At 38.4% G+C, this 12,819-nt stretch overlaps 1 protein-coding gene across 1 annotated transcript in view; it reads left to right on the plus strand.

The window, feature by feature from the left end:
* Nup98-96 (nuclear pore complex protein Nup98-96) overlaps nt 1-12,819 on the plus strand; it is a 770,989-nt gene that overhangs the window by 440,556 nt on the left and 317,614 nt on the right. Inside the window, exon 23 of the mRNA XM_090379042.1 lies at nt 8,885-9,019. Coding sequence (XP_090235168.1) covers nt 8,885-9,019 — 135 coding nt within the window. The remainder of the gene's footprint in view (nt 1-8,884; nt 9,020-12,819) is intronic.

A 12,819-nucleotide genomic window follows, 5' to 3' on the forward strand; every position in this document is an offset into this window, starting at 1 on the left:
ATGAATAATTTGTACAATGTCTGGCTCTATAAGATGGTAGATCAATTTCTATTGGATACTTGGAATTTGCATGCTAGGATGCCTATTATATCAAATATTCTCTTCACTGTTCAAAATAAAATATTTGTGAAAAAATTTTTGTCGGGCAGTGTAGTTTATATCTAACACAAGCCTCTATACCAGAAAATTTATGTGAATCCCGTGGATTTTTCTTCTCAGCCACAAGTCTCATCATTTCATCTGCCATCCATTTAGGTCAAGGCCTGTAATGGCATTTCTTAGTTGGTATGAAAATCCTAATAGTTTCTCTGATTATTTGTTTGAATGTTTCCCAATTATAATTTGCTGTTGGTAATATCATCAGTTGGTCACACTGCACAGAATTGAAAAACTGTCTGAGGTCATCGTAGTCATCTTTATGAAAGCAATAGTCGTTCCCTTGACAGTAGTCACGTCTTTAAGTAAATTCCGCATCAGTTCACTGTGTTCATTGCCACCCAGTGCATCTTTTGCCTGCTGATCTTTACTGCATAAAGAATCACTGCTTATATCCAGATCAAGAGTACTGCTTCCTCTTGTTGCCTCTCTAACATGCTGCTGTAGAAAACAGTCATCCAATAAATCTACAAAAGTCTTTCTAGTGTGTGAGTGACAAACCCACAAATTCCAATCTACATCTGGAAGGTTAAAATCCCTCATTATAAGACATACTGATTTACTGGCCTACTTTATTTCTGTGTATATTTATTTGGCATGCTCATCACAATCATTAGGCCTGTAATACGCTTCTACTCTCAGTTTTGTTTTTGCAGTGCTTGTTCTGAGAAAACAAAATTGGGAGTATATGTGCACCTGTTGTTTCTCTTAGTTACCCTAATACAACCCATGTATTTACTTATCACACCAGACTGACTATTGCACTGGCCACCCATGTCAACTGTATGCACTTCCTTTGATTTAATATACTTGCTTAACCCATTCCCTTCTGTTCTGTCCTTACATTGTACTCTCCATATTTAAATTCGGCATTGCTTATGGAGTACACCACGTCTCCAGTATCGCTTCAGTGTCTACATTTGATGACTTAATCAGTACTTCAAAGTCATCAAATTTATTTACAGTGCTCTTAGTGTTAGCATCCATGCAAGTATATGTGCACCTGTTACTCTTAGTTACCCTAATACAGCCCATGTATTTACTTGTTCCGTGACAACACTTGCAGGGCTTAAAATTCCCAACACCTTGCTTATGAAAGCATGACAATAATTACAAGAGCATTTTTGGTGGATTCACGGGAGTTCACTATGGGCTGGAGATTTGTGAATGTATCCCCAAATCACAAAGGGTAACATGAGTAATTACATACCTGTTATCTTGACTTCTGTTTCAGGGAAAATAATGTAGCCACTAGTTAAAGAAGTAATGCAGAACCATATAGACAGGATCTTGGATTTATTAGGTGACATTGGCCCCGAGTGACAAGCAATTTTCTCTGAGATGTACAGTGTGCTCTTTCTGAGCAACAAAGTTTAATTTTCTTTCTAGTGTTATTTTCTATTTTGTTTATCTAAAGTGGTTCTGTGCTTCAAGTGTTAAAGTAAGAACCAAGAAAGGAAAACTATCTTTCTTTTTTCAGATTATATATATTAATTGCTAACAAGCTACTAATCTTTACAACCGCTTGGTCACTGGTGGTACCGCTCCTGCCTCCACGTGGCGGGGCCGGTAACCTGGGAGAAGAAAGTCCCTCTCCCGGGGCGAAAAGGAGCAAACATGGAATTTGACAATTTCCCTCCAATTGAGCCTCGATGCCACCATGTCCTAAATCAAACGATAATGACCGTGACACATCACAGTCGAAAAGACTGCGGACTGACACAGAGCAGTCCGCAGTCTGTTCGACTGCGGACTGCTCCATGTTTACAAAGGGGTCATCACTGAGTGGGATTTGATCAGTGTCACAGAAGATGAATTAGTCCAAGAATTAAAAGAACAAAAAGTCACACATGCTAAGCGGATTATGATCAAAAAAGGTGGTCAACTTGTTCCCCACGTGGAACATCATCCTGACGTTTGGCACACCAAATTTACCATTGAATGTTAAAGCCAGCTATCTCAATTGCCATATAAGACCCTACATTCCTAATCCCATCATGTTATAAGTGTTAAAAGTTTGGGCACTCTCGGACCATCTGTTGAGGGGGGGGGTGCATGTGTGCCCAAACTATGGTTCAAAATCCCATGCACAAACGGAATGTGATGCTGAAACACCACATTGTCCAAACTGTCAAGGCCAACACCCCGCTTATTCAAAGTCGTGTGAACTGTGGAAAACAGGAAAAAAAGATCCAAAAATACAAAGTAGAGTGGAAAGTAACTTACCAAGAGGCAAAGAAGCAAATTACGCTTACTACACCTAAACACACCTACGCAGCAGCAGCAACAAAGAAATACCAGTCAGCAACCACTCAAACTGACGTATCAGTACCTCCATCCATGACTATAGCAGACTGGGCTTGGGAAATACTCTCATCCTCACAGCAATCTAAGGAATAGCATGCAGTAGATAGTGCTAACAACACACCAATTACAGTACCGCCAACTACTTTGCAATCTTCCTCAGAAACCATAAAAACTAAAACAGCAGTCCCAATGCAAAAAAGTCAGCAAAATGTAACAAATATGGATACAGATGAAAACATCACCCCGCATGAGCCAATCTTAGATCTGTACTCAGAAGACGACACAAACACAGTGCACCCTATCTCCTCAAAAAAAGAAAGAATAAAATTGGGGAGACAAAAACAGACTGGACCCAAAAAGCAGACTGAATCAAACCCAACTGCTAAAAACAAATAATGGATCACATCATACATTGGAACTGTAGAGGCTGCATAGCAACATCGATGATATCCATGACTTAATCCAACAGTATAGTCTGGTAAGCATATGTTTACAAGAAACTAATCTACCACTGCAAGTAATTCCAAAAATCAAGAACTATACCATATACTAGCATAATAGAAATAACAATACCACTGTATGTGGAGGTGTGGCCATTCTAGTAAACTCAAAAGAGTCCCTACTAAACACATTCCACTGCAAAATTCCTTAGAAGCAGTAGCAGTACGTGTCTCCTTAGGAATCATATTAACAGTAGTTTCAGTCTATCTATCACCAAACAAAGAATATACTTATAATGACCTAGAAGAACTTCTGCTACAGATCCCTCCATTTTGTTTATTTGGAGATTTCAATGCACACCACCCAATCTGGGGGCTCCCCACGTGCAGACAGACGAGGAAAAGTTCTGAAATCGCTGTTTGATAAACATAATCTAACACTGTTGAATACTGTTGCTGATACTTACATTCATTTCTCAACTAGAACAACTACAGTTATAGACCTAACAATCTGCTCTCCAACATTGTATCTACTCATCCGCTGGACAATTCTGGACAATCCACTAAAAAGTGACCATTATTCGATAATTTGTGAAATCCAAACAACTAGAATCCCTCAAGCAAATAATTCCCGCTTAAAATGGAAATTTTCCAAGGCCAATTGGAAATTATTTGCTTCAAGTATCTCATTCAATGATGAAGTTATCAAATTCCAATCCATTGATGATGCCACACAGCACATCACAACTCAGATTCTAAATGCCACAACCAAGGCCATACCAAAAATCCATACTGGTTCATTTAAACATGCCAATCTTTGGTGGAGTGATGTGTGCCAATTTGCCAAAAAAAGAGAAAAATGGCATGGAACGTGTTTTGTAAACACCTAACTACTGAGAACCTTATAAATTTCAAAAAACTGAAAGCAAAAGTGTGATTTGTAAGAAAAAAGGCAAAAAAAGATGCTTGGATCCAGTTTGCCTCTACTATAACGAAGAACACAAACAGCAGAATAATCTGAAATAAAATAAAAAAATTGAATGGTAGATTTCTCCCAGCATCCTGTCCAATACTGAGATGGAATGAACAAGACTTATCTCCAGTTGAAATAGCTAATGCTCTGGTAGAGAACTTTGCCAAAATCTCAGATATAGCTACATATGAACCATCTTTTCAGCAACATAAAAGGACTGAGCAAAGCAAATTAAATTTTAGCACAAGAATAGCACTCTCATATAATCAACCCTTTAAATGTTGGAGCTACAGGATGCTCTAAACAAATCAACAAATGGCGCATCAGGACCTGATAGTCTTTATTACCTCATGTTGCAACACCTAGACAAAAAGGCATTAAATTCCCTATTGCTTTTTCTGAATCGGATCTTCTCTGAAAGCTACTATCCTCACTCATGGTGTCATTCAACAGTGCTAGCTTTTCCAAAACCTGGAAAAGATCAGACGAATCCATGCAACTGTAGACCAATATCCCTTACCAGCTGCTTGGGCAAGACATTGGGAAAAGATGGTACACAATAGACTTGTATGGTACATAGAATCCCACTCAGTCATCAGTTGTAATCAATACAACTTCTGCAAAAATTGATCCACATTAGACCTTATGGTGAAAGCTGAGTGTAACATATGGAATGCCTTTATTCGAAAAGAATATCTTGTCATGGTGTGCCTGGATATTGAAAAATCCTTTGATACCACCTGGCGCTATGGTATCCTGCAAGACCTGTATGCCATAGGACTCAGAGGTCGACTCCCAATGATCATAGTATTACCTTAAAAACAGAACTTTTCAAGTGAGGTATCATAATGCTGTTTCGCAAGCTCTTATCCAAAGAGAAGGCATACCACAGGGATCGGTACTCAGTGCTACACTCTTTGCTCTTAGTATAAACAATTTAGCACAGAACATTTTGGGGAACAAAGAAATCTATCTTTATGCTGATGATCTTGCAATATCTTGCCATTCACAGAATATGCGTTCCATTGAACGACATCTGCAGCTTACAATAAACAAAATAGTGTCATGGACTTCAAGTAATGGTTATCATCTGTTGGCAACCAAAACTGCAGCCATTCACTTTTGTTAAAAAACACCAACTACATCCAGAACCTGAATTATTATTGGGAAATCAACTGATACCAATTACCAGCAGTATCCGATTCTTGGCATGACCCTTGACATAAAACTGACATTCCAGAAACACATACTACAAACACGAACTGTCTGTATGAAAAAGCTGAATATACTTAAAGTCATCTCATCTATGACATGGGGAGCTGATCACTATACTCTACTCCTCCTATACTGGGCCTTAATCAGATCTCGATTAGATTATGGTGCCCCTGTTTGATTCTGCCCGAAAGACTGTTAGCCTGTCTCAACACAAAACAACATAGTATACTCAGGATTGCTCTTGGGGCGTTCAAGACTTTGCCGGTCCAAATCTTATATATAGAGGCCAACAAACCTCCACTCCACCTTCGGAGAAAGATGCTGCTCCTCAATTATGCGGTTAAAATATATAGCCTTCCATCTCATCCTATCTGGTCATACCTCTATGATCCTCAATGGGTAAACCTTTTCAGAAATAAGCCTCTTGAAAACAAACCTACAGGGATCAGTCTATGAGAACTGATTCAGCAGAGGAATATGCAGTTGACCAATTCACATCAAGACCGAGAAACTGTACAACCTGCATGGAAAGTGTGTATACCTTCGTGTGATGTCTACTTCCGACGTTGGGGGAAACACTCCCTGAACAATGAAACCATTCAGAAACTACATGCAGTTTACTCTTTGGCAAACCCAGACACCCTACAAATTTTTACTGACAGCTCCAAAAGTGACACAGCTGTGTGAGGTGCTGTGGTGCTACCAACATCAGCAGTCTCTGTTTCGTTACCACAAGAATGCAGCATTTTCACAGAACTCTATGCCATTAAAATGGGTTTGACCTTACTTGCTCATGATTTCACTCTGAAGACTATAATCTGTACAGACTGTTTGAGTGCAGTGACACCCCTCCAAAGCAATTCTCGCTCGCCACATCTATTTATAAATCAAATAAGAACTCAAATATCTGAATTTCATAACAATAGGCAGAATGTCACATTTTGTTGGATTCCAGAGCACGTATAAGTCATACCCATCTTACATATCAGTATTTATTGCGAGAAAATAATCCGCCACTGTGCTTCCACTGTGATTCTCCATAAAGCATATTTTTATAGAGTCCACTCACTATCAGTATGCCAGAACCACATCATTCCGGTCCCTATCTAATTCAAACGAACCTCTTCAAATTAGACATATTATTGGGGACAACTCCAACTTACTTGAGTTTTTCCACTATCTAAAACAGACTAATATATTTATGCTCATATAAACTCTTTTTATTAATGTGTGCAGTGTCTCTCCACAGGAACAGGTGCAATATGGCCAAAGTAGCTCTTGTGCCAACAACAATTAGAGGTGACATTGTGTGACCAGTCTCAGTAGATACTATGATGCAGTAACAAAGGGACTGAATGCAAAAAAATTATTTTTACATTACAGGTGACCCCTGCTTAACGCTGATAATTCGTTCTGGAAAAACAGAGTGCTAAGTGAATCCATGCTAAGCAAGCGCCGCATTCTAAGGTAACATGTATTTGTGAGTTGCGGTCGGTGCCATAAGATATTTCCTAATCAATAATAAACAGTAGTGAAAAGATGCTCGAATGTCGGTCAAAATATTTAATATTAAAATATTTTGCATTACATATGTATATAATTATGTGGTAACTACTTACGTATCAAAATTAAACTTAAAATTCCAATTAAAATCATGAAAAGTTATTTTTTGAAAGTTTCGGTTCCTTGATCTGCACTTGCGGCTTCTCCCTGGATTTTAAATCTATTCAATCAGCCCTTACTAGTTTTAAATGGTTCCACTTTTTTTCTTTTTTTTTTTTTTTAGGTGAGTTTTCTTCAGATCATCATATAGGCTAATCGCTCTCTCTCTCTCTCTCTCTCTCTCTCTCTCTCTCTCTCTCTCTCTCTCTCTCTCTCTCTCTCTCTCTCTCTCATTTTTTTATTTTTTATTTTATAATATTTAACTTAACTGAATTCTGCATTGGATATTATCTTCAATAAAATTAGTTAAAGTCTCTCCATTTCAATCCTAATCAATGGACACTGCTTGGTAATCAATGGACACTGCTCATCGTGGACTAATGTTATTAGTGGAGTCTCTCAGGGTTCAGCGTTGGGTCCATTATTGTTTTCTAGTTTGCAGATGATACAAAGGTTGGCAGGGTTGTTAAGGAAACTACTGATGCTATGCTGCTGCAACAGGATCGGGAAAGGTTGAGCAGGATGGGCTGAGAGGTGGCAAATGAAGTTTAACATTGACATATGGGAAACAGCAACCCCAGAGCAACGTATCAACTCTGTGGTACTACACTGACAGTGGTAGAGAATGAAAAGGATCTGGGGGTAATTGTGCAGGCAGATATGTAGTTCTCTGAGCAGTGCAGATGGGCTGCAAGAGTAGCTCATGGTGTCTTGTCAATGATATACAGGAAATTTTCTAGCAGGGATAAGAAGGTGATTATTCCCTTGTATAATGCAATGGTTAGACCACACCTTGAGTACTGTATACAGGTCTGGAGGCCTCATTTCAAGAAGGATGTAGAGCTGCTGGAACGAGTACAGAGAAGGGCAACAAGATTAGTTAATGGAACAAAGGGTTGCTCTTACGAAGAAAGGCTTAAGTTTTGCAAATTACAGTGTGTGGAGACTAGGCACCGGCGAGGTGATCTGATAGAGGTGTATAAAGCGTTGAATGGTTTGAGTATGCTCAATGCCGATGGGATTCTTCCTCTTGCTCAGAATAATCACCTGAGAGGGCATAAATTCAAATTGAGGAAAGACAGATGTAGGATAGATGTGTGGAAATTTGCCTTTAGCCAGCGGGTATTTGGTTGGTGGAACAGACTTCCATCCCTTGTTGTGGAAGTTGATAGCCTAAATAAATTTAAGGCTCAACTGGACAAGTATTTCGAATGAACGGAGGGGTGAAGTGGAAGCTTTTTTTTTTTGGCTGATGCTGCATAAGCTTGCTTTCTTGCATCATGTACTTCTACTAATGCTAAAATTCATCCTGGTTTTCTAATAATTTCTGTTCTATTTTCTGATTAATTTCTTTTTAAAAGTACAGTGGACACTGCTTATTGTAATAACCTGACGACTGTTAAACTGATAACAATAACCAATGAATCAAGAATAAAGCTGTTGTTTATTGATGCAGAGTGGAAATGTGTACATAAAAAAGGTAGAAATTGAGAAGGAAAACCTTAAAATCAAGAAATATAAAATATTTTAATTTGACTGTCTACTACTTTTTTGAAAATGTTATCAATAAAAATGAAACTGTTAAATATTTTTGGAAATCCATACAAACTATTAAAAACAAATAAAGAAAATATTAAAATCATAAATTATAAAAGCTTTAATGCTGTGCTGTAAAATGTCAGATTTGTTGGACTACAGATACAGTACTGTCAATGTACTGTTTCTGTAGTCCACCCACAACTATATGAACATGTGAAGCAATGCAGTAAGTCATGCAACATGTCAGTGTTTGAAAATAAATCAAAATGTTATATAATCCCTTCCACTACATATGCAAAAACCATGATAAGGCAAAAAAGTGATGACATAAATCAAAGTGCTGATTAGATTCAACAACATTTTTTCTACATATCAGTGTGCTTTTTATCGAGACTTCATAAAAGTGATAACATTATGCGAATAGTAACACTATTCGTGATAACAATAAGTAGCGTGCATTGTACATGCAAAAATTTTATACCAAGATGCTAAAAGACTTGTCTGTAGTTATGTTATTATCTATCTCCTCTTTATATATAGAAGCTGTTATATAAAAATGTTAATTTGTGTTTCTGTTACTTCTGTGGTGCAGGTAACTTCAAAGATTCGTTCTCTGTGCCATCATCTTTTTCAAAAAAAATGACTGTGACAAAGAGGTTAGCAACTGAAACTGTTCCAAGGCATTTAAATAATGTTGCACTTAGCTCTAGAAGTACACCGCAGATAGGTAAGTGCACATTAAATAATTCTGAAATCCAATATTAGTCTCATAAGGTTGCAATTATAAATTACCTTATGTGAGTATACTTTCCACAAAAAAGTAAACAAACAGATATTGGTTTCACATTGATGTGATTGCCATTCTTCAGTCCAGTAGCATATCCTTCTGTGGCCAGTATGGCATACTCCACTCTCCCGGATAAAGTCCTTTATTCCTCCTTCAGAACAGTTACCAGTTGAACTGCCATTGTGGAATGTGTTGGTCCCCAACATTCAAATTTATCATGCAGGTGTTCCATGGGTTTCAGACACAGTTCCAGACAGTCTGCACTGGCCATTTCGACCTTTGTACATTCTTGCCCATGAGCCATTCTCCAGCAGCACTAACAGCATGGCATGAAGCATTATCCTGTTAAAACTTTCACTGTCTACTTTTCCAGCAATCTTTTAGACCTGGGATTGAGTCAGTCTGGATTAAAGAGGGCAGGGACATTGTTGGGCTTTCTCGGTCTCGGTGTGACTGAATTAATCATCCTCGGTGAAGGTTGTTTGACAAAAATATCCAGCTTTTCTTTCGTCATATTGTAAAAAAAAGTTCTAAAACTAGTCCTTTTAATTGTATTGTAGGTTCCCCTCCAATACAATTAAAAATTCAAATATTGTCGATTGAGTTTGATTTCTTGTTTTCTGTTAATTGATGAGGCTCCGAACATTTTTATGAAGAAGGCGTCTTTAAATTTTCTTCTGATGTACTGGTTGTCTGTAGAGAGGATTCTAGTATTGTTGAAGTCCCATGTGTCACCTCATTGAGGCACCTCCGTAGCCAAGTGGGCAGGAGCAGCAGTGCATAGCACATGCTTCTTGATTGGACCGGGGTTCGAGCCCGTGACCACCAAATACGAAGGATGCGGAAAGGTCAGAGAATGACCGCGGCATATCCCCGGAGCAATATGGCCTTAGTTGCTAATGCTCCTAAAAACCAAATAAGAAACAAACACCTCATTGAAATGCATGTAGGGCTGTGTCGGATTTTAGGCTTCTTCCATACTGTACATCTTTTTTATGTTCTTTGATTCTGCAGTTGAGTCTTCTGTACGATTCTCCTATGTATGTACATCACCTACAGTCTATTTTATAAGTAGGACCTCCAGGGTTGTTTGGGTTATTGGGCTGTTGTTTAGGATCTGCTTAATGGAGGCCAAACTCTTGAAAAAGGCAGTGATTCCATATTTACCTGCCTCTTTTGCTATTGTTGATATGTAAGGTTTGCACATGATGTTTCTTTTATCCCTGCTGGGTTGGGGTTGTATGAAAGTCTTGGATATCTTGGAAGCACTGCAGGATCATCTAGACAAGACTTCAGTTATAGCTCAGACACAGCATGGTTTTGTTAAGGGGAAGTCTTGCCTGACCAATTTGATTGGATACTATGATACAGTCACAAAAGAACTGGATGCAGGGAATAACTTTGATATTATATACTTGGATCTTAGAAAGGCTTTTGATACTGTTGCACATGGAAGACTGCTGCACAAATTGGAGCAGTGTGGCATTGGAGGCAAATTGCTGCTATGGATAAAGGGGTGGTTGAGGGAGAGAAGACAGAGAGTGGTAATCAATGGACACTGCTCATCGTGGACTAATGTTATTAGTGGAGTCCCTCAGGGTTCAGTATTGGGTCCTTTATTGTTCTCTGTATTTATAAATGATATTGATGATGGTATATCAAGCTTAATGTCCAAGTTTGCAGATGATACAAAGGTTGGCAGGGTTGTCAAGGACACTACTGACACTATGCTGCTGCAACAGGATCTGGAAAGGTTGAGCAGATGGGCTGAGAGGTGGCAAATGAAGTTTAACATTGACAAATGTAAAGTACTACATATGGGAAATAGCAACCCCAGAGCAGCGTATCAACTCTGTGGTACTACACTGACAGTGGTAGAGAATAAAAGGGACCTGGTTGTGGTTGTGCAGACAGATATGAAGTTTTCTGAGCAGTGCAGACGGGCTGCAAGAGTAGCTCATGGTGTATCGTCGATGATATATAGGAATTTTTCTAGCAGGGATAGGGAGGTGATTATTCCCTTGTATAAGGCAATGGTTAGGCCACACCTTGAGTACTGTATACAGGTCTGGAGGCCTCATTTCAAGAAGGATATAGAGCTGCTGGAATGAGTACACAGAAGGGCAACAAGATTAGTGAATGGAACAAAGGGGTGCTCTTACGATGAAAGGCTTAAATTTTGCAAATTACAGTGTCTGGAGACTAGGCACCGGCGAGGTGATCTGATAGAGGTGTACAAAGCCTTGAATGGTTTGAGCATGCTCAATGCTGATGGGATTCTTCCTCTTGCTCAGAATAATCACCTGAGAGGGCATAAATTCAAATTGAGGAAAGACAGATGTAGGATAGATGTGCGGAAATTTACCTTTAGCCAGCGGGTGATTGGTAGGTGGAACCGACTTCCATCCCTTGTCGTGGAAGTTGATAGCCTAAATAAGTTTAAGGCTCAGCTGGACAGGTATTTCGAACGAACAGAGGGGTGAAGTGGAAGTGGTTATTTTTTATTTATTTATTTTTTTTTTAATTTTTTATTTTTTTTTGGCTGATGCTGCATAAGCTTGCTTTCTTGCATCAAATGCCTCTACTAATGCTAATATGTATTCTGTTGATAACATGTAGAGGAAATCTATTCTTCAAGGCAAGTCTGCTTATTTTTTGTGTTTCTTGTTGGAGGGTTTCTTCTTTACAAATTCTGTATGTTCTAAGGATGAAGGATTACATTCTCCTTCATCTCCTCCAAAGTCTGTCAGCAGATAAGAATTTAATCTTTATGTATTTTTTGTCTCTATGTATTTTCTTATTTTTCTATTGTAACCAAAACGGAAATTTAACCTTAAATACTTTAGATTATCTTAGAAATACTTAAATACTTTAATTATTCACAATTATTACACTGAAAAGAAAGTGCATCACCTAGGAATTTCACATTTCTAACCCTTTTGTTACGATGGTATGTTACATTAATGACTAGATCACAAATAGAAATATAAACAAAAGATATTTATTAATAGTTAAGGCAAAGCTAAGTAATATTTGACAGGTGCTCTCAAAATATTCCAAATTGAGCATTTGCAACCTTTATACAACAGTTTTGGTAAACACAACAATTATGGCTGAAATGTTACCGGAAGCCCTCAATTTGCTTCAGTTTATCATTTAAATGGAAAACAAAATGAAAGTTCACCAGGTGCAAACTATTATTTAGTTGAACCGTCTCTGGCTCCGATGACAGCAGCACACCATCGAGGTATTGACAAGATTAATTTCTGAAGATAATTAACTGATAATTCATGGTTTCAAACACCGCGGATTATGGCTTCCTGAAGTTCACAAAAGGTCTTTGGGTTCTTTCTGGCAACTTCAGATTCCACACGATGCGAAATGTTCTCTATAGGATTCAGGTCCGGGCTGTTTCCTGGCCAGTTAAGAGTTGTAATTGACTGTTCTTCCAATAATTTTTTTTGCCTGTAACAAATATAAACACATTACTGTTGAACCTCTAATGCAGGAATGAAACTAGAGTAACTACAGAAGTGCCTACTTACACTTTTCACCAAATGATGAGGAGCAGAGTCATCCTGAAAGATGCAGTTACTTGGCAGTTTGAAATGGTCTCTAATCGTTGGCAGTAATTTGCCTTCCAATATAGCCAGATATCCATTGTCATTTACAGAACCTTTTATAAACTGCAGGTGACCTACTCCGCGATACAAAATGCACCCCCCCCCCCCATATCATTT

The sequence above is a fragment of the Mastigoproctus giganteus genome, chromosome 8 (genome assembly GCF_048544385.1).
Source record: "Mastigoproctus giganteus isolate SK-2022 chromosome 8, ASM4854438v1, whole genome shotgun sequence".
Taxonomy (NCBI): domain Eukaryota; kingdom Metazoa; phylum Arthropoda; class Arachnida; order Uropygi; family Thelyphonidae; genus Mastigoproctus; species Mastigoproctus giganteus.